Here is a 23,958-nt window from a genome sequence, read left to right on the forward strand (position 1 = left end):
GAAATGGGTTTCCATGGCAGAGCAGCCAAGCCTAAGATCACAATGCCAAGCGTCGGCTGGAGTGGTGTAAAGCTTGCCGCCATTGGACTCTGGAGCAGTGGAAATGCGTTCTCTGGAGTGATGAATCACGTTTCACCATCTGGCAGTCCGATGGACAAATCTGGGTTTGGTAAATGCCAGGAGAACGCTACCTGCCCCAATGCATAGTGCCTGCTGTAAAGTTTGGTGGAGGAGAAATAATGGTCTGGGCTAACCCCCTTAGAAGCATCTAGAATGTCATTGTATGCTGTAGCGTTAAAATGTCATTTTACTGGAACTGTGTGTCCAACTTTGTGGAAGACCCTTTCCTGTTTCAGCATGACAATGCCCTCGGGCACAAAGCAAGGTCCATACAGAAATGGTTTGTCGAGATCGGTGTGTAAGAACTTGACTGGCCTGCATAGAGCTCTGACCTCAACCCCATCGAACACCTTTGGGATGAATTGGAACGCAGACTGCGAGCCAGGCCTAATCGCCCAGCATCATTGCCCGACCTCACGAATGCTCTTGTGGTTGAATGGAAGCAAGTCCCCGCAGCAATGCTCCAACATCTAGTGGAACGCATTCCCAGAAGAGTGGAGGCTGTTATAGCAGCAAAGGGAGACCAACTCCATATTAATGCCCATGATTTTGGAATGAGACATTGGACGAGCAGGTGTCCACATACTGAATTTGTCCAATAGAATCTCTCGTTTTCAACTGTTGGACTAAGGATTACACCCTAGATCAATTATACTGAAGAATAAAATAAAAACTCAACATACAACAATTTCAAAGATTTGACTGAGTTACAGAAATCTTGTCAATTTAAATAAATTCATTAGGTCCAAATCTATGGATTTCAAATGCCTGGGAAGGGGCGCAGTCATTCCCCCATAGGCCCACCCACCTGGGAGCCAGGCCCAGCCAATCAGAATGAGTTTTTCCCCCCCACAAAAGGACTTTATTGCAGACACAAATACTCCTCAGCACCCACCCTCCCCCTCCTCAGACAATCCCACAGTTTTAGAAGTCAGATGTGGAGGTCCTGGGCTGGCGTGGTTACATGTGGTCTGCGGTTGTGAGGCCGGTTGGATGTACTGCCAAATTCTCTAAAGTGGTGTTGAGGCGGCTTAGGGTAGAGAAATTGACATTAAATACTCTGATAACCGCTCTGTCGGACATTCCTGCAGTCAGCATGCCAATTGCATGCTCCCTCACAGCAAGAAATCTGTGGCATTGTGTTGTGTGATTAAACTACACATTTTAGAGTGGCCTTTTATTGTCCCCAGCACAAGGTGCACCTGTGTAATGATCATGCTGTTTAATCAGCTTCTTGATATGCCACACCTGTCAGGTGGATAGATTATATTATCTTGGCAAAGGAGAAATGCTTACTAAGAGGGATATAAACAAATTTGTGAACAAAATTTGAGAGAAATAAGCTTTTTGTGCATATGGAAAATTTCTGGGATGTTTTATTTCAGCTCATGAAACCAAAACTTTGTTGCGTTTATATTTTTGTTCAGTATCGATGCAGTCAAGTGTGAAATGCGTTATTGAATGTCACTGTTTGTCACCTTGATTACTCAAATTGTTCTCTCGACCGTTGTAAACTTCCATTCATAGGCTAGGTTGTAGCAACCTCATGATGGGTATAGGGAACATTTGAGTATCATGTAGTAGCCTAAACCTATCAATGTTACATTGAGCTGGGTGAATGGAATATGAATGACAGACATCCGATATGCTGTAATAGAAGGCCGTGCTCATAAAAATAAAATAAAAACATTGTCCTGCCTCATCTTAAACGTCATTTAACGTCACTGTAGCAGCTGCTGCCCGCATCAAGTCTCAAGGCCATTTAGGATGAGAAAAAAAAAAAACACGACTTAAGTAGAGGGAAAAACAAACTGACAACTTCAACGGATTTAACTGAATTCTGAAAGTGTCGTACATTTCAAACAGGCTCATGTTGACTTTAGGCTACACTACAGGAGGCTGGAGAGCGAGGGAGAAACAGAGATACAGAGAGAGAGAGAGACACAGAAAGCTCAAGAGAAGACAGGCTATGTGCACACTGCCCACAAAATGAGGTGGAAACTGAGCTGCACTTCCTAACCTCCTGCCAAATGTATGACCATAGAGGCACATATTTCCCTCAGATTACACAAATCCACAAAGAATTTAAAAACAAACCCAATTTTGATAAACTCCCATATCTACTGGGTGAAATACTACAGTGTGCGATCACGGCAGCAAGATTTGTGACCTGTTACCACAAGAAAAGGGCACCCTTTTGCACTTTACCTATTCGCACATCGTTGAAACACTGTATGACATGACATTTGAAATGTCTTTATTCTTTTGGAACTTCTGTGAGTGTAATGTTTACTGTACATTTTTATTGTTTATTTCACTTTTGTTTATTATCTACTTCACTTACTTTGGCAATGTTAACATATGTTTCCCATGCCAAAAAAGCCCTTCAATTGAGTGTGAGCGAGCAACAACAAATTATCACTAGGAGCCATGACTACCTCCTTCAGCGTCATGACAGATGTCCGCAAGCAGAGAGGCGGCTAATTTTAGCGCCCGCGTGGCTTTAATGATTGGTGTTTTTGACGGTCTGGAGGAGTTTAGGGGGGGGGGTCTCGCCATTTACACTCACCCATTAGCCTAGTGACTCACGGCCCAGTGAGAGAGGACCAGCAGGGAGAGGCACAGCAGGGGTCATGAACCACACTGGAGATGAATTTAACACCTCCCCAACCAACCACACACACCCTTTCCTCTATCCCCCACACCTCACAGACACACTTCAAGAGCGTTCCTCCATCCCCCATCTCTCAGCTGAATCCAGACAGGTCTGTCAACAAGGTTGGTCACCTCCACCTCCACACCAGTCTTGCAGTCTCAATGCCAAACTCTACACCAGTCTAAACCAGGATGGCACAATGCTGCTGCCCTCTGCCAACACACACCAGACTGGCCGTCTACAGACAGAAACCTGCTTCCCAAATGGCCCCCTATTCCACGTGTAGTGCAAAACATTTGACCAGGGCCGATAAGGCTTTGATCAAAAGTAGAGCACTATATAGAGAATAGGTTGCCATTTGGGACGCATCCAAACCGTGAGCGGCTGTCCACTACTCCCCAGCCGACTCAGGCCAAACGACACAGCAGCATCTCCACAGACCACATCAGCACCAGGCATCTCCCCTTTCCTCACTGGAACTACACATGAAGCCATTACGTCGAGACCAAGAGAGATCATGAATAGGATGGTTGTGGATGAGGCGCCGTGTTTAGGGAGGGATTGTAGGCTGTCCCATTGCAGAGCAGCCAAAGCCCAGAATAAAAATGGGTTGGACTCAAATTAATTTGATTAATTCAAATGTATGTTTTAGCACGATGTTCTAAATTCCTGTAAATCGCAAGAATCAAGGTTTTTAATACTTGTTTGTTTTTTTAGAGGCATTCTACATCTTTTTAGTCTCCTTCACCCCTTCGGTCCTGCATGCACCTTCCCACTCGCACAGACACCGAGCCCCTCCCCCTGCCACTCACAACAACGACAAAAGATAACTGCTTGTTGTTGGGGAAGAAGTTGGGATTCGCTATTTGCATTTGAGGTTGGGCCAACAGAAAATAAATATTAAATTAAAAAATATATATTTAAAAAAAAAACATTACAAATGTCTTTATTTTTTATATATATATATATATATATGGGTTTTTTTTCTCAAATCGGTCATAAAAATTTGTCATGTGAAGATATGTGAAGTTATTTGGATTTTCACAAATTATCTTTGAAAGACAGGGTCCTGAAAAAGGGACGTTTCATTTTTTACTGAGTTTATTTGGATAAAAATCATTAAAGTGGGTCTTATGGTTGTGGAAGGCTTTATAGTTAGCCTAGGAATAATTTTACATGGAGTGTATTGACCTTTAAGTGGGCAACAAAACTTAATTAGAAAATGTCATAAATAAAGTTTGGAGAAAGAAAAATCGAGATATGATTTTTAGGCCATATCGCCCAGCCCTAACTCAAATGGCAGCAAATGTCTTGAATGGATGCTCCCATAGATGATCCATATAGGCCTATACCATGTCAATTTGAACAGCCCATCGCTCCAGTTGTAGTTCACTGTCCAGTCCAACCCTTCCTGAAACAATTCCACATCCACACAAAAACCACACAGTGTTGTCACGATAGCATAATTTTGACTTTGATACAGATACCAGGTTTAGTATGGCAATATTGAACACCAAAACGATACGGGGGGGGGGGGGGGGGGGCACTTGACCCAGACAGATATTTTGAGTTCAATATCATTACATTTGAAATTAGATTTTTTTATTGTTACGAATGCATTAATGAACCAGTTACACAATCCTTTTTTTTTTTTTTACCAAACTACATACTGGTAAATCTCTAGTCTATTAATACACTGGGTAAATCAAGATGTAGCCTAGGCCAAATACAGGTGAATGCATATTCAATAGGAGTGTTGAGTTATTGAGCTTGTTTTGGCTCATGTCATGGGGCTACAGACATTCCCTACTTTATTGTACTGATCAACAACATTTCCATAGAATAAACATATTTTATAAAATAAAGTGTGCGCTGTCTCTTTAAGACCAATGACATTTTCACACACACAGTTCGGTGCTCGAGCAAAGATGATCTTGACTGGGAGAGACGTGAGGCGGGGGAGATTAAATGAATGAATAATATTTTTGGTGGCAATTAGGGTTGCACATTTTGGGGAATATTCAGAGGTGGAAACTTTGTGGGAATTAACTGAAATATGCAAATTAATATTAATACCATTTAAATGTAGTTTTTTTGCATTGGATATATTTACCATATCATATAGAGCCAGAAACATAAACCTTTTACCTTATCATAAGCAGACATAATTGCAAATTATTAAATCGATAGAAATAGAAAAAAATAAATACAAATTTATTACAAATTTAACTTTAATTAAATGAGTTGAATCTTCACATGGGATGATTTCACTGAACAACAAAAGAAAGGGAATATTAAATGATCCATCGCATCTCCCAACAACATTTTCAACATACATCTGTAAAATGATAGTCTAGAAACTAAAGCTTTGGTTGTCTTCCTCTCAGGCTTCCATGTCTTCTCCCTGGACCTCCTCAATGTCCACCTCTTGAACGTCAGACTCTCAGGCCTCATCTTCACTGTCACTTTCCAACTTTGAGGATGGCTCATTAGGCTCAAAAAGCCTCAAATTTGCCCGGATGGCCACCAATTTCTCAACCCTTGTATTGGTCAGCCTGTTGCGTGCTTTGGTGTGTGTTCCAAACAAGGACCAGTTGCGCTCTGAGGCGGCTGATGTTGGTGGGATTTGAAGGATGATGGAGGCAACGGGGGAAAGAGCCTCAGATTCACAAAGTCCCTTCCACCAGGTGGCTGATGAGATATGTTGGCACGACTGCCATATTGCATCTCCATCCCAAAGCCCTTGCTTGGAAGTGTACTTCACCAGACTGCCAAGAACCTTGCCCTCATCCAGGCCAAGGTGACGAGACACGGTAGTGATGACACCATAGGCCTTGTTGATCTCTGCACCAGACAGGATGCGCTTGCCAGCATACTTGGGGTCCAACACTTACGCTGCAGCGTATATGGGCTTCAGAAGTCATCACGCTTTTTGATGCATTTCAGAACTGCAGTTTCCTCTGCTTCAAGCAACAGTGAAATGGGCAGGGCAGTACGGATTTCTTCTCTTACATCTGCAAGCAGATTCTGAACATCAGACCGAATGGCATTGTCTCCCCCAATCCGTGCAATGGCTACTGCTATAGGTTTCAGGAGTTTCAGGCTGCTTACCACTCTCTCCTAAAATACATCATCCAGGAGGATCCTCTTGATGGGGCTGTCCATAAACGGCAGACTGTGATATGGCCATTTCTTGGAGAGACTCCTTCCCCTCCCAGGAGACTGTCAAAAATGATGACAACACCACCCCAACGGGTGTTGCTGGGCAGCTTCAATGTGGTGCTCTTATTCTTCTCACTTTGCTTGGTGAGGTAGATTGCTGCTATAACTTGTTGACCCTTCACATACCTAACCATTTCCTTGGCTCTCTTGCAGAGTGTACACATTTTTTTCAGTGTCATGATGTCCGTGAAGAGCAGATTCAATGCATGAGCAGCACAGCCAATGGGTGTGATGTGAGGGTAGGACTCCTCCACTTTAGACCAATGTTCGCAGCATTGTCGGTCACCAGTGCAAATACCTTCTGTGGTCCAAGGTCATTGATGACTGCCTTCAGCTCATCTGCAATGTAGACTAGTGTGTCTGTTGTCCATTGTGTCTGTGCTCTTGTAGAATACTGGTTGAGGGGTGATGTAGTTAATTATTCCTTGTCCACAAACATTCGACCACCCATCAGAGATGATTGCAATACAGTCTGGTTTTTCTATGATTTGCTTGACCTCCACTTGAACTCCGCATCCAGCAAATGAGTAGATAAACATGTCTGGTTGGAGGGGTGTATGCTGGGCGAAGAACATTCAGAAATCTCTTCCGATACACACTGCCTGTGAGCAGAGGTGAACCAGTCACATACACAGCTCGAGCAAGACATTCATCAGCATTTCCTCCATTGATTCAAAAAAACTTCTGATTCCACGAGGACCATGAGCTGTTTCTATCGAAAAGGTGTCTGATTCATAATTTTCACCTTGAATAGAAGTAGAGGGACTTTCGTCAGAGATTTCTTATTATGAGTGCTGAGGGAACTTTATGCACTTGGCCAGATGATTCTGCATCTTTGTTGCATTCTTCACATATGATTTGACACAGTATTTGCAAATGTACTCAGCTTTTCCTTCTATGTTAGCTCCAGTGAAATGTCTCACATCAGATAGTGCCCGTGGCATTTCCTGTAAAGATTTTTTTATTTTTTATTAAACTACTCCTTTGTAAGATAAATGTTTTAAAATTAAATATGTAAGGAATCAGGTGAATTAACACTCCTCAGTTAGCAGGCTCAAGCAAGCTAAACCCACATGGTAGCAAAAACTACTAGCAGAAATTGTTAACAAGTTAGAAATGATTTAAACACACTTTGCTGTAGTCTATTATTTACTAGTTAACAAAAAATTGTCATATGAAATATATTCACCCCACCCAGTATTACTTGTAATCAAAACTTACCAGAAAGCATGTAGTCCTTGGCTCAGACAGTGTAGTAGTGCTCAATAGCATCTCATTAGTGTGCAAGATCTTGAGAATCAGCTGTACATGATGGAAGAGTGCACTGCACATGTGATGGAAGAATGCACTGTGCATGCAGAGGCTTGCAATTCCATTGAATTGGGGATAGTTTACCCAAAATATGCCACAAGACCTAGAATTTCCTTGTGTGTATCCCACAAAAAAAGGTTAACTTTAGGCAAAATTCCCCAAATTCCAGGGCTCAACTTCCCATGGAAAACTTCCGGAAAAATTCCAGAAAAAAAGTTTCCGACCCTTTGCAACTCTAGTGAAATTTAAAATTTAAAATCAGCAATATTTTGTATCATGGTTTGCATATTATCCTAAACAAGGTACTAGGATAGTGAATTGATGTAAGCTTCAGCTGTAAGCTATGAAGGAAACCTGGACGCTACCAGTATCTTCTTGCATAAGCGTTCTAGCCTGTAATGGACATTGTTCCCATTATGAATTACTCAAGTGTGTTAACTTCTGTGCAGCATAAGTGGTGATGCAGCCCAGACTCCCAGTGAGTGTACTGGTTCCTCGGGACAGGCTAGAGCTAGGAATGAGTTAGTGGAGCAGCCACGGTGCCCTCGCGCTATAAGGGGACATCGGCTGTGCTGATACAGACTTGATTCTCAAATCAGTAGACGACGTTGCCTCCTGAGTGGCGCAGTGGTCTAAGGCACTGTTTCGCAGTGCTAGAAGCGTCACTACAGATCCGGGTTCGATCCAGGGCTGTGTCGCAGCCGACCGTGACACCCATGCAGCGGCGCACAATTGGCCCAGCGTTGTCCGGTTTAGGGGAGGGTTTGGCCGGCCGGGATGTCCTTGTCCCATCGCACTCTAGCGATTCCTGTGGCGGGCCGGGCACATGAGATATCTAGCTTTGGATGTGTCTCAATCCACCGCATCCGCCGATGTCGCACTTCCACATCTGCGGTGGAAGGTGGCAGAGCTCGAGTGGTGTTTGTCTTCTCACAGAAAAGTGCCCCCCACCCCTAACAGCTATCCAAAGCGGTAGACAAGTAGGCCCTACGTGCACCGCACACAGCAGGTCTCCACATTCAGGTCAATTAGCCAGTGACAACTTAAAGCTACTGGCACAAATGAAAAAAAATTAATACTGGCCCGGGTCAAGATATGACAGGAAATCAAACGATGCACGCATAATTTCAACAGCAGGTGATTCTCTCTTTCATTTGCGGGCCGAGCAAGTAGCCTAAATATGGTTCATACTGACATTGGCAAGTCAAATTCAAGGTCTTTCAAGGAATTTTCTAAGGACCTACATTTTACATTTCATTGTTGTAATAGCCTATAGAAGAAAACCAACCCCCCCCCCTCCAAAATGTATGCAATAAAGTATGCATTACCACTACAGGAATATATAGGCATTATACATTGACATTCACATCATTTTTACATTGTAAAATATGTCAGAATAATGTGGGCATTGCCTGACTAATTAGACCGCATTGCTCCCGACAAAAACACACTAATGAAGTCTGTCCATTTGGTAGCTAGTCAGTCTCGTCATTTGAGACGTTGAAGAGTTACTGAGGGTTTACTGTGTCATGTTTTAAAACAAGAAAAGCGACAAATGTGTTCTCTTTGTAATGGAACACTAACCATATAAAATCCTGTTAACAAAAATAAATGTTTTGAATTTGTTACCTCCTAAAATCAACTGATTTCAAATATAATTGACCTCAACTCTGGAAGCTCCACATGCCTCAGAGCAGGCAGCATACCCAGCCCCCCAGGTCCCCCTCCCTGGCCATTCCAGAGACAATTAGGGCCCTGCCGCTCCAGAGCAGTGGTTGAGAGTTGATCCTCAGTTGCTGGACACATCTGACCTTATCACGGAGCCGCAGGCCCAGGCACCAGGGCCGTCTTGGCGTCAGTACCCAGCAGAGGAAGAGGCCAGGGCCAGGACCAGGATCCTCCACTACACATGGCCGGCAAAACCCGCATTTGATCATGTCATAAAGAACAAGAGAGAGCGAGACAGCGGGGGGGAAAAAGTGAGAGAAAATAAAATTCCCTCTTTCCCAAGACAAACTCCAACAGGGAAGCTTCACTGACTGATGTTCTTCCAATAACTTTCCTTCTGTGTGTAAACCACAGCAAGCTCTTGAACATGGAACAGAGTATATGCCGGGGCAGGGAGACAGACAGTCAGAAAAAGAAGGGACTGCTGAGACAGCATGTTCGCCGGGTTGGGTTGCTGTGTGCTCTGAACCGTCCCTGAGATCAGGAGAGTCCGCCTTTTCCCGTTCCCAAGGTGAGGTTATTCCCTCTGGAGAGGCAGGGAGGATTTCCTCTGGCTCACTGGATAACCCCTGGCTCAGGGTGGATGTGATGTGTGTGCGAGTGAGCTGAGAGATCAGCTAGGCTATAGCTATATCCTTTACAGAACCACAGAAGAGCATGTACTGTCGGACAGAAAAGCCACAGTCACCAGTGTTGACCCTATATTCATTTAGCAGCGACGCCCTCGCTTAACTATTATTATAATGTTTTGCAGAGATGCGCTTTTAAAGGGATAGTGGGAGATTTTGGCAATTAAGCCCTTTTTCGACATATCCGGGAGTTATTCTAATTCTGGGTACCATTTTTTATGTCTGCGTGCAATATGAAGGAACACTCCCCTTAAAAAAGAAAAAAGGTCAGAGTGACAAGTTACAAGTATATTTGTAGCAAACAGAGCGAGCAGTGGTGGAAATGAGAGCCACGAGCAAACAGCCACCACTTTGCTCCTCCTCTCCCTATCAGTTATATTTCTGATGGTGTCAGCACATTTACATTTTCATGCATTTTGGAGTAGAATGTCCCTTTTTTTTTTTTAAGTAAGAGTTGACCTTCTCACGTTTGTTTACAAAATAATCCCCCAAAAGCACTGGGGGAAAAAAATACATTAAACATTTTTTAAATAGTTTGATTTAGTTTAATTTCTATAACAATCCACTTCTGAAATGAGCCCATTTAGTCTTCTTCAGTGAATGACAGGCTTCTTCACAAATCGCTGTGAATTATGGTTGACTGAGCAAAGCTCTTCTAAATCACTTTAATTGTTAGCCTCATTCAAAGGTCACGTCCTTCAGTAACACGGTAGCCTTCCTGTATACGGCTCTTTGACAGCATGCGCAATTCAAACAAATCCCAATCGTCAACTCCCACATCCCCTTTTCTTTTCTTTTTTTAAGTGCATCAAAAGAGACAGAGGTACAACAATGGGCCAATATCCCACACAACACAGGGAATGCAAATATCATCATGCGTAATATGTCAACACTGTCTGCATTTTCTAAAATGGCATTTTTCTTGTCCTGAAAGCAAAACTGAGCGATTTCTCTTCAGATAGGCCAGCAGCAAAGTCAAAATTGGCAATATTGTAAAGATTTCTGAACACAAACATTTGAATTTGTCTGAATATAAGGTTAGAGTTAAGCATTAGGGTTAACAGTGTGGTTAAGGTTGGGTTTAAAAATCTGATTTTATGACTTTGTGCCTCCAGAACAAGATTCGTAACAAAACAAAAATAACACTAACCTGCTTGAAATGAGGGGAAGATTACCTACTTAACTGGAACAACAAAAAACTATTCTGCCCAGATGGTTGTACCAAGTTTGGTCTACCTTTTAACCAGTGATGTATGGTATAAAAAAAAAAACTAAGACCAACTAGTGGGTGATCGAGACAATTTTTATTTTACCAGGTAAGTTGACTGAACACATTCTCATTTACAGCAACGACCTGGAGAATAGTTACAGGCGAGAGGGGGGATGAATTAGCCAATTGGAAGCTGGGGATGATTAGGTATGAGGGCCAGATTGGGAATTTAGCCAGGACACCGGGGTTAACGCCCTACTCTTACGATAAGTGCCATGGGATCTTTGGTGACCACAGAGAGTCAGGACTCCCGTTTAACATCCCACCTGAAGGACAGCACCCTACACAGTGCAATGTCCCCAATCACTGCCCTGGGATATATATATATATATATATTTTAGACCAGTGGGAAAAGAGTGCCTCATACTGGCCCTCCAACACTACTACTTCCAGCAGTATCTGGGCTCTCATCCAGGGACCGACCAGGACCAAGTCTGCTTAGCTTCATAGGCAAGCCAGCAGAGGCAAGCCAGCAGTAGGATGCTGCAGACAAACAACTATCGATATAAACTAATACATATGACATTTTTAGAACTGTACAGATTTTCTCAAGGGACCCCAGATGGGGCCCTGACCCCAAGTTTGGGAACCACTGTACTAACCCCTCTAATATGCTTGCTTGAGTTGTTACCTCTTTCTCCGTGTCTCCTCTGCATGCATTGCAGCCTGCCTCAGCCTCAGCACAAATAAAAAAAGGTGTAAACAGCGTTCACCCTCCACTAAATTCCTGCATTTAACCCAATATCAAGCGTCAGTGACGTGAATGTCGGCCAACTCAACTGTCCCGAAAAGTTTGGCATATCAAATACACAAGCACATAGTTAGGGTTGACTGCATCCTAAATGTAAGCTATGAAAATACATGGCAAGATGCTGCAGAGACATCCAATGTCAACTTAAATGTCTTCCGTTTTTGCTTTTCTGGCTAAGATTCAGTTGCCACACCACTTTGTCTCACTGGTACCCTCCGTAAAGCAAAGTTATGATGAACTTAGTAACCTATATTTTGCTCCTGCGGAGGACTGTCTCCATTTAACGTTAGCTTCTTACTTTGTCACGCTAACCACAGCCCTCCCCCTAAACTCGATGTCTGTGCCCCGGTGGAAATCTAAATTAGCATAATAAATAAACAAATCCCATCAAAATCTATTTGAATTTATTAGGGATGCCCATTAGCTGCTGCCAAGGTAGCAGCTACTTTTCCTGGGGTCCAAACACATTAACCTTTCACGAGTATCAACCCCGTATCCGGGATCACCCCCCACCCCCCCCACACTGATTAGCATCGCTAGCATAGCTTCACAAGTAAATAGTAGCATCTAAATATCATTAAATCACAAGTCCAAGACACCAGATGAAAGATACAGATCTTGTGAATAAACCCATCATTTCTGTTTTTTAAAATGTTTTACAGGGAAGACACAATATGTAAATCTATTAGCTAACCACGTTAGCAAAATACACCATCTTTCTTTGTCCACCATTTTCTCTCTCCACCACTAGCTATCACCAATTCGGCTAAACTAAGATATTGATAGCAACAAACCAAGAAAAAAACTCATCAGATGACAGTCTGATAACATATTTATGGTATAGGATAGGTGTTGTTAGAAAAAAGTGCATATTTCAGGTAGAAATCACAGTTTACAATTGCACCGACCATCACAAATCGACTAGAATTACTAGATAGAGCAACGTGTATGACCAATTTACTCATCATAAAACATTTCATAAAAATAGACAAAGCATAGCAATGGAAAGACACAGTTCTTGTGATTTCAGACCATATTTCAGATTTTCTAAGCGTTTTTCAGCGAAAACACAATAAATCGATAAGTTAACATACCACATGTGAAAACGTTAGTAGAGCATGAATTCAAGGCAAAGGGAGCTATAACGTTATCATCGCCAAAATATATTAATTTTTTCACTAACCTTCTCAGAATTCTTCCGATGACACTCCTGTAACATCATTTTACAACATACATATACAGTTTGTTCGAAAAGGTGCATATTTAGCCATACAAAACCGTGGTTATACAATGGAAATAGTCACAACTCAAGCATCAAAATGAGGGACGTCAGCTTTCAGAGTGATCTAGTTTAATCGAAAGCTAATCATATACTTGACTAAAAAATACAGAGTTGACAGGAATCGAAAGACAAATTAGTTCTTAATGCAACCGCTGACTTACATTTTTAAAATTATCCTTACTTTTCAATACAGGGTTCGCCAAGTGAAGCTATACCAAACAAAATGGCGAAATATGCGTTTAAAATATTTCGACAGAACAACGATTTATCATATTAAATATTGCTTACTTTGAGCTGTTCTTCCATCAGATTCTTGGGCAATGTATTCTTTCTTGGGTTTAATCTTCTTTTGGTCGAAAGATGTCCTTTGTCCGTCTAAATGCCCGCTAACGTTCGACCGGGACCCCGAAATGTGCCCGGTGCTTCACATAGAAATGCATCAAAATCGCACTAAACGGATATAAATTGCTATAAAACGGTTTAAATTAACTACCTTATGATGTTTCTAAGTCCTATATCGAATTAAATTACAGACGGATACATTTCAAGTTGATAACCGAGCCTGTGAAAATGGCATCCGGAGGTCCCTTCCTGCGTAAGGGCGAGCGTCGAAAGGGGGGCTACTCTCACTCCTTGGTCTTTTATAACCTCTGAGAGCTACGGAGAAGGCCCATTCCACTTCTCATTGGTTACTGACATCCAGGGGAAGGCGGGTGCAGTTCGTGTCGTTCCATAGGATAGACAGAGACCTTAAAAACTGATCTGAAACCAGAGCTTCGCTCTCAGACCTTTCACTGTCTGTCATGGATTTCGCTGTAGAAAGAGTTCTGGGTCACCCACAGACATCATTCCAACTTTGTATGAAACTAGAAAGTGTTTTCTATCCAATAGAATTAATAATATGCATATTGTACGAGCAAGAATTGAGTACTAGGCAGTTTAATTTGGAGACGACAAAATGCTAATTCGGAACAGCACCCCCTGTAGTCGCAAGAAGTTTTTAAGGCACTTACATCATACATAAAACAAATGACAAAACAGTACATCAACAAAATAGAAAAACAGAACATCTGTTTAAGCTAGAGATATCGGTTTTTTTTTGTGAGCTGCCTCTCAATCCACGACATCCACCAATGCCGGCCTCCTGCATCTGCGGTGAAAGGTGGTAGAGCTACACTGTTGTTTGTCAGACCAGAAGACATCCAAATAAATAAAATTGAAAAAAAAAAATCAAATAATGTACAAATCGTTATTCTCACGAAAATGTCCGAATGGTTTGGGCTACAAACTAATATGGAAAGATCAGACTTTCACAAACACAATGGTGTTTTGCTGTGCAAACCCCACAAGTATCTCGTCTAAACGTAACCGTGTACCGGGCTGAAAAATGTATGGAAGTGAATGGGGCATTACCACGTCAAAAAGGTATACGGATAATTCCACGGTAAAACATTTTATATTTTTTCTGAGCATTCTCTCAGATATAGGACAGACACTTCAAAACTTACCTCCTTTTGATACATTTTTTCGACTGTTTGATATGTTATTCAATGCATTTCTATGGTCTAATAGCAGTAATACCAATTTCAAAAATAAAAATCGCTAAATGATCCTTGGTATAACCATCTTAAAACAATTCCATATGTTAGCTAAGTAAACCCTACCCTGGGCCTTTAGACTTTATTAGCGTTAGCTAGCGCAGTGCTAATAGAAGTCTCTGCTGGCAGCTAGCCACCTGACTGACATAGCCTATAAGTGCTTATTTACCAGTTGTGCATTCATTCTCAGAGAGTTCGGTTTTTTGTTGCCTATGTCAGGCATCTCGCAAGCCCACGATAGTCTGTCAGCGGTGTCTATAGTTCCCTTCTTGTATAGCCAATTGCCGTCGGTCTGTTGTGCCTGACTCCGAGCCGGGCTAGTTCCTTTCACGTCTCGCTGGCCCACGGCGTTACTAGCGAGAGTGCAGAGTTAGCCGTTTGAGAGAGTGGTGAATGTGCTGCTAACAAGGCAAACCCGGAGGACAAATCCAGGGGGTGCAGGCGAACAGAACATCACTGACATTAAGGTAGGCCAACTCAACTGTCCCAAAAAAGGTTTGGCATGTCAAATACATGAGGCCCATAGTTAAGGTTGACTGCATCCTAAATGTAAGCTATGAAAATACATGGCAAGATGCTGCAGAGACATCCAATGTCAACTTAAATGTCTTTCCTTTTTGCTTTTCTAGCTAAGATTCAGTTGCTCTATAAAAAGTTCCTTCCATAAACTTTCAATAAAACAGAGATTAAGGAAAACTCTGGCCCCTTGAATAGCTCACAATGTCCTTGAGAGTGGCCAGTGCAGCAACAATGTAGAATTGGCTGAGGGAGCATGATTTGCACTTAGAGAGAAACAAAGAGTTGAGCCTCTTCTGGATCAATTAGGCATGCAGAGCCAGCAGTACCGGGAGGGAGATAATAGCACAAACATTAGGCCACTTTTCCCCTATAGATACCAGGTCCTGGGTCAAACCTAGACTACCGCTTTGAAGACGCTGTTTGTGGTACTTAATGTGCCAGAACCCTTTCTCTTTCTCCATTTCCCTCTCAGCACCAAAAAGCCCAGCCAGAGCTGCCTACCCCACCCAGTTATCCAACCATCAGATCTGTTGCAATGCAAAATAGAGGTGTCACGCATGACCGAAGAACAAAACACACTGCGCGATTGGATGCGTGCACTCGGATAAGCATCTCCATTTTACCAGTGAGTGGGGCTTGGCTTGCCTGCGCCTGAGAACAGAGAATCCAGGCTCCTCGTCCATCTCTAGTCTTCTTGGCATCGGTTGATGATTTCAGATGGTTTCTTTGCAGCAGTAAGGATTCCTCTACCTGGCACCAGACCACAGTGCCTACATTGATATTTTAATAGGGCGGCTGGCGGGGATCTTGGAGCCCGTTTCTCTTCCGGTTGGTGTCGACATGCGAAGCAGCGTGGACCAGTGACATCCAACCAGCTAGGCAGGCCACTCAGCCATTCACTGGGCCTGGCACTGGCAGTAGGCAGAGCCCGCTAGCTCGCTCACTCGGGGGGGGGGAGAGAAACAAGGCACCCTTATCTACGCATTCCTGCAGCTGTTTGCATCTGGTTGCCGTGGACCTGCACAGCTGTTTCTACCCGTCTTAATGAGCTCCAGCAGCTGGGCGACTGTCGGAGACTCGGACACCCCACCCAACCCTTCCCCTGTGTGAGCGAGTTTCACACCTGCATGCTCTGCAAAGGCAACTTCCTTCCTCTGGGCGTAGAGTGGGAGAGATCTTGTTTCCTAATATTAGTCATTCTTGAGCACGTTAGTATTGAAACCACTGAGTAGGTAGGTATTGAAAATACTGGCTAAGAAGCACACGGAAACTGAACCCTACTGAGCCCTAATAAAAATCTACATAACGCAAACTAAACACGTTCCCACCTATGGACCTCATTCAAGACAAAACAATCCTTTACTCAGCATGACAATAAATTAGAACCTGGTCATTTACATTTACTCAATCATGACACACACACAGGAGGACAACATTGTCATTACATTTCCATATTTTAGCCAGCAGCTATTTATCAAGCGGTAAACAAGCAAAGTTCCCCGAAGAATCACAAATGAACATGAGCCATATGAATAAAAACATGATTTTATTTTTTTTCAGTCTGTAGAACTGTTAGAGCCTGAGGAAAGGCTGTGTGTGCCCTTGCCGATGTTGGTAACGTGTTGACAACTGTCACAGCATCCTCCAGAGACACAACAAAGGGATCTAGCTAAAGCCCTGATTTTGAATTGTCAAAGCCAGTCGACACACGACTGGTTCACACTGTCCTTGCTCCAGACTAGTCTAAGGAACGACACTTCAAATCAAATCCCTCCGAAACAATGACAAGATCCTTGCATAATAACATGGCAACACAACAGATGGCACAAATATAGTCTACTGTTGTAATTTGAATTTTAAAAAAAGAACTTGTATATTTTTTTTCATATTCTTAAAATTATGGAGAGCTCAAAGTCTCCTTCCTTCTTAAAACAGACTAGTGCAAGTGTAGTTGGGGCCTACTTCTCATACCATCCTCCACACTTCCCAAGCCAAACATCTGATGCAAAAAGTAGGCTAACAGGGCTCAGCTTTGACTGCAGGAGAAACCTTGTAATTACTGAGAGTGGCTTTAATTTCAGCAGCCTACCCTGTGGTGAGAGCACTTCTTAACATATCATCTGGAAGGAGACGTAGATATTGCTTTTTAGGAGGCTCATGCCATCTTTCTATTTAGGGGGCTTAGTCCCAAATGGCACTCTATACCCTACATAGTTCACTACTTCTGACCGGAGTCCTATGTGGCCCGGTCATTTAAAATCCCATAGTGTCTACCTTTCATGGACCTATGGGTACCCAACCTGATAATTAGCCAGCAAACCCATAATCATGTCATCACTGGATTCACTTGGTTTAGTCAAATTGTTAAATTGTTAGTTTTTAAACCAAAATATGAAGTGGCGGACATTCTTCGAAAAAGCAAGGCCTACTGCAAAGGACCACCCAGGTAAGTCATGGGATTACATCCCAAATGGCATCCTTTTCACTCATCGGGCTTCGGTGAAAAATAGTACACCATATAGGGTTTATGGTTCCATTTGGGATGCACCCATGGTGTACAAATTCCAACACATCCCACAATGCACAGCTCACAAGAACATCTACTGTTGGAACAAACACTGCATTATTGTACTGTCATTACCATACGGTCATTATCCTCAGTGGATTATCATTGCCTCAATGGACCCACCACACCATAAAACACCAGTAAACTCACGAGGACATCATCGACCATTATCCCACCACCATTACAGCAACAGGCTCACAACATAAAATCAGCAATCAATCAGTCACATTATCATTACCTCATGGGACTCCAACAACCTAATCACCAGTCAGTCATTTCCGGGAGAGAACGCTGGCGTGCTTTGGCCACCGCTTATCCTCTTGAAACTTCGATATTGCTACTTAGTGTTAATCACTGTGATTTTTGCTTAACAGTATTTGTTGCCTAATAGTTCCACCTTTTGATGCCTGCGGAGTCTTGCTTGCTGAGCGTTAGTTTGTAAAAAGCCATCCGGTCCGTTTACCTGACTACTACCAACTAAACCTTCGTTTTGCGGGTTGTCTACCAGCAGAGTTGCCTTCCTTGGATAACTATACAGTTAGATCCCACACGTTTTCTGCATCTTAACCAAGTTATTTGGACACTAGCCAACTGGATGCTAACTAGCTTGCCAGGAGCTATCAGTGTGTTTTTGTACAGTGATGTGGATTCTACTACTACTACTGCCTTGGCTCCTCTGCTGTGGGGGGGGGATCTACTGTACCTCAGGATCATTCACTGGCCTGCCCCATGCCTGAATGGGGATGCCATCATGACACGGATAAGGTACTCCTTGCCGAAGTCTACCACTTTCAGTCTGCCCGGTTTAAAGCCCCGTTTTCCCTACGGGCGCGCCACGACCTAGGGATTGTGCGTCGGGATGCCTACTGCCATAGTGCTCGTGAAGAAAATACACAGTTACACTGAACTGTAACATGAACTGCCCTGGTGCAAATCTAAGCTGCCTTAAAGCTTTGGCTAAAGTGGACAGCTCTGTTCACCATGCCTCCTCCTCTCCTACCCAATACAACTCGTTTGCGCTGTTCAACTTTCGCTCTCTCCAATAACAAATGACTGTTGGTTTATGATGCTATCATGGATAAAGATATCGACGTGATGTGCTTAACAGAAACCTGGCAGCAGCCAAATTACTTTCTGGTGCTTAATCAAGCTACTCCACCAGGCTGTGTGTGTACCTACAAAAGCCTCGCTCTGTGGGTCGGGCGGGGAGCTTACTGTTATCCATCGTACAGACTTCAAAGTGCTTCCCATACCGAATGCTACATCTTTTGAACGTCTGGAATTTAGCATGGCTGGTCCTCAACCTCAGCAAGTTGTGCTTATCTCCCGCCCTCCCAAAACGCTCCTCTGTGTTAATCTCAGAGGTCCTCATGTCCGTCTGCTCCATGTCACCTTCTACCCTACTGTTGGGTGACTTCAACATCCATGTCAACTCCAACAATAGTGGCTTTTCTGCCAAGTTCCTGTCTCTCCTGGACTGTTTCAACATTACACAGCATGTACAGTTTTCAACACATTGACAAAGGCCATGTTCTGGACCTCGTGTTCGACAGTCTTTACACCCTCCAACCTGCGTGGCCTGGATCTTTCCAAGCTGCAGCAAAAACGGACCATTACATACAGGAACAATAAAACTGTCAGCACATCCGGCCGAGGAAACAGGCTTCAAAAACACAACAGCCCCGATCCTCTTCCGTCCTCTGCCGGGGAGCTCGTGTCTCACTATGACACACTCCTCTCCTCCAGCTTTGACGCTGTTGCCCATCTGGAAACTAGGACTGTCTCCTTATCTGCCCCCCGAGGGTTTACCCGAGCTGTGTTCTTTGAAATCCACTGGCCGACAACTGGAGAGGGTCTATAAAGAATCTGGTCTCACAGTTCACTTAGAGGCTTACAAGGAGCATGTCAAGGACTACAAGGATGCTCTCTCCCAGGCAAAATCAGTATACTACAACCTCATCAATAACTGCCAAGGCAATCCTGGAACCCTTTTCTCAAGTATCAGACTACTCCAGCCCCTGGATTACTCCTCCATCAATGGCTCTCTTGAGGTGTGCAATATGTTTCTGGACCTTTTTCAGTCAAAAAATATATTCCATTTACCAGCAGCTTCAGTTATCCCCCACCCATCCTAAAGAAAGAAGGATTGGACCCCGATAACTTGAACAATTACCAGCCATGACATGTATGAACCTCTTCAACTCAGGGTTCCGGGCCAAGCACAGCACAGAGACTGCACTGGTAAAAGTGTTCAACAACCTCCTAATTAGCGCCGACTCTCGCCACTTCAATATCCTTATCCTACTCGACCTCTCTGCTGCCTTTGACAACTTCTGCATCCTCCACAACCGCATGAATACGGTCCGAACGCCACAACTGGTTCCAGTCCTACCCGGCTACCGGAAACAGTACTTGTCCTTTGGAGACTCCAAATCCCCCCCCAGCCCCTGTCAACCAAGGCGTGCCTCAGGGTTCCGTGCTTGGACCCCTGCTGTTCATCATATACATGCTTCCCCTGGGCCACATCATCCGCTGCCATGTTCTCAACTTCCACTGCTATGTGGATGACCCCCAAACTTACATCCACACCAAACCCACCTCTGACCTCCCTCCCCCGTCTCCAGGATACCAAAAACTGGATGACATCCAAAATACTCAAACAGCAATAAAACCGAGGTCATGCTGGTGGCTCCCAAGACTCCCCTCAAGAAAGTGTGTGACCACATGATGCCCATTGACGGCTGCTCCATCTGCCCATCAACAGAGGTCTGAAACATGGGTGTCATCCTGGACCCCACTTTCTCCTTCGAGTCACACATCAAGTCCATCACCAAAATCAGCCGTCTTCCACCTCCTCAACATCTCCCGACTCCGACCATCCCTCATACATGCCTTTGTTACATCATGTCTGGACTACTGCATTGGAGTCCTATTCGGGGTGTCCGGGCAAAGCCCTATATAGGCTCCAGTACATCCAGAACTCCACTGCCAGGGTCATCACACACACCAAACCCTGGGAACACATCAGCCCCACCACCTTCACTGGCTCCCTGTCAAATTCCACATTACTTACAAGATCCTACTCCACACCTACAAGGCACTCCATGGCCTTGCCCCTCATACCTCTGACCTGCTGGACTACTCACCATCCCCGAAACAAGACTGCACACCATGGGGTCCGGGCTTTCAGTGCTGCTGCCCTCAAACTCTGCAACTCTCTGCCCCCAGCCAGTCGCAACTGAACAGGGCCACAGTATCCCACGACCCCTCCTGGGTTTCTATATAAGCACTTTGACAACCGCTGGTGTAAAAAGGTCTTAGGAAATAAGTGTGATTGAGTGATTGACTAAAAACCGACTAGTTCAGTCTGGCTTTCCCCCATTACTCAGCTTTAGCTAAGTAGCCAGGGATTTTTCTGCCATTGAAATCCTTGGGCGGGCCGCTAAGGGTGTAAAATATCTGTCTGTGTCTATAATTTTTTCTCGGGATGGAAAACGCTTTCAGTGTAAACTTAAAACGACTAAAACCCAGATAAAGTATCTAGAAATGATAATGGACCCTTAATACTTGAAAATATTATAATCTTTGAGAATTAACAATCCCCAAAATAAAAGCTAGACAGTCAGGGAGATTTAAATATTCCCAAAACAATTAATTTCGCAGTATTGATTTTGTTGTTATGTTTGAGCAAAACACAGCATTAGACAAATGCATGAAATAGATTCTCAGTGCCATCGCAGAATGTGTGATATCGCAGAAAATTTGCTTTAAAAATGCAGCACTCCACACCGCCAAGAGGAGGGCCTCTAAAATTCATCCATGCTACAGGCCGACCACACCCATTGCCACGCCCCCGGACACCACCTAAGCTTATTTTTGATCCAGAAAAAACCCTGTGTAGCTTTTATTTCTTTTTATCCTTGTTTTGTTTTTTACTCTCTTGCTGTACAATCACCTTGGATTTCATAAAAAGGCACTTTAAATCCCATGTATCATTTATTATTAGTCAATGTCTGCATCCCAAGTGGCACCATATTCACCAGGGCCCATTATTCCCTATATAGTGCACTATTTCTGACCCTGGACAAAAGAAGAAGTGCACTATAAAAGGAAATAAGGTGCCATTTGAGACTCACAAGTGAGTTGTGTATAGCATGGAGTTGGCAGTCACTCACCTCAGACGGTTTCTTGTGCTCCTGTCTGACCCAGGTGCTGCTGGTCCCGGTGTTCTTGGAGGACCTGGACCAGGAGGTCACTTGACCTGCAAACAATGACACGGTAACAGTTACATTTCAGATTTACATTTTGGTCATTGAGCATCCATTTAACTTATCCAGAGTGACTTACAGTCAGAGGAGACAGGAGGCTGCCATTTTCAAATCACTGAGCACAACTTAGAGCCTCTGAAAGGCTGACCGACTTGCCTAGATATCATAATTAGTTTGGTTCAGTAACAACTGACAGGTGGATGGATAGAGATGGTGATACAAGCAGATAAGACTGAGAACAGAGAGGCACAAGGTCATAGTCACTAATGGGCTGAAGAACCATTCAACAACAAGTTAGATTTGGTCAGCATCACTTACTAGAAGGAATATAAGTACTGATATTACTGTATTTTAGGTCATATTATATATATACACACACAGTGGGGAGAACAAGTATTTGATACACTGCCGATTTTGCAGGTTTTCCTACTTGCAAAGCATGTAGAGGTCTGTAATTTTTTTCATAGGTACACTCCAACTGTGAGAGACGGAATCTAAAACAAAAATCCAGAAAATCACATTGTATGATTTTTAAGTAATTAATTAGCATTGTATTGCATGACATAAGTATTTGATCACCTACCAACCAGTAAGAATTCCAGCTCTCACAGGCCTGTTAGTTTTTCTTTAAGAAGCCCTCCTGTTCTCCACTCATTACCTGTATTAACTGCACCTGTCCACACACTCAATCAAACAGACTCCAACCTCTCCACAATGGCCACGACCAGAGAGCTGTGTAAGGACATCAGGGATAAAATTGTAGACCTGCACAAGGCTGGGATAGGCTACAGGACAATAGGCAAGCAGCTTGGTGAGAAGGCAACAACTGTTGGCGCAATTATTAGAAAATGGAAGAAGTTCAAGATGACAGTCAATCACCCTCAGTCTGGAGCTCCATGCAAGATCTGACCTCGTGGGGCATCAATGATCATGAGGAAGCTGAGGGATCAGCCCAGAACTACACGGCAGGACCTGGTCAATGACCTGAAGAGAGCTGGGACCACAGTCTCAAAGAAAACCATTAGTAACACACTACGCCGTCATGGATTAAAATCCTGCAGCGCACGCAAGGTGTCCCTGCTCAAGCCAGCGCATGTCCAGGCCCGTCTGAAGTTTGCCAATGACCATCTGGATGATCCAGAGGAGGAATGGGAGAAGGTCATGTGGTCTGATGAGACAAAAAGAGCTTTTTGGTCTAAACTCCACTCGCCGTGTTTGGAGGAAGAAGAAGGATGAGTACAACCCCAAGAACACCATCCCAACCGTGAAGCATGGAGGTGGAAACATCATTCTTTGGGGATGCTTTTCTGCAAAGAGGACAGGACGACTGCACCGTATTGAGGGGAGGATGGATGGGGCCATGTATCGCGAGATCTTGGCCAACAACCTCCTTCCCTCAGTAAGAGCATTGAAGATGGGTCGTGGCTGGGTCTTCCAGCATGACAACGACCCGAAACACACAGCCAGGGCAACTAAGGAGTGGCTCCGTAAGAAGCATCTCAAGGTCCTGGAGTGGCCTAGCCAGTCTCCAGACCTGGACCCAATAGAAAATCTTTGGAGGGAGCTGAAAGTCCGTATTGCCCAGCGACAGCCCCGAAACCTGAAGGATCTGGAGAAGGTCTGTATGGAGGAGTGGGCCAAAATCCCTGCTGCAATGTGTGCAAACCTGGTCAAGAACTACAGGAAACATATGATCTCTGTAATTGCAAACAAAGGTTTCTGTACCAAATATTAAGGTCTGCTTTTCTGATGTATCAAATACTTATGTCATGCAATAAAATGCAAATTAATTACTTAAAAATCATACAATGTGATTTTCTGGATTTTTGTTTTAGATTCCGTCTCTCACAGTTGAAGTGTACCTATGATAAAAATTACAGACCTCTACATGCTTTGTAAGTAGGAAAATCTGCAAAATCGGCAGTGTATCAAATACTTATTCTCCCCACTGTGTGTGTATATATATATATATATATATATATGTATATATATATGATTTTCATTTCATAGCCTAAGGGTGAAACGATAATCATTTCCC

At 43.6% G+C, this 23,958-nt stretch overlaps 1 protein-coding gene across 2 annotated transcripts in view; it reads right to left on the bottom strand.

The window, feature by feature from the left end:
- LOC120031954 (protein Jade-1-like) overlaps positions 1-23,958 on the bottom strand; it is a 139,075-nt gene that overhangs the window by 98,235 nt on the left and 16,882 nt on the right. For both annotated transcript variants that reach the window (XM_038977823.1, XM_038977832.1), the window contains exon 3: positions 21,828-21,913. In XM_038977823.1, coding sequence (XP_038833751.1) covers positions 21,828-21,913 — 86 coding nt within the window. The remainder of the gene's footprint in view (positions 1-21,827; positions 21,914-23,958) is intronic.

Source organism: Salvelinus namaycush, chromosome 3, assembly GCF_016432855.1.
Source record: "Salvelinus namaycush isolate Seneca chromosome 3, SaNama_1.0, whole genome shotgun sequence".
NCBI classification, from domain to species: domain Eukaryota; kingdom Metazoa; phylum Chordata; class Actinopteri; order Salmoniformes; family Salmonidae; genus Salvelinus; species Salvelinus namaycush.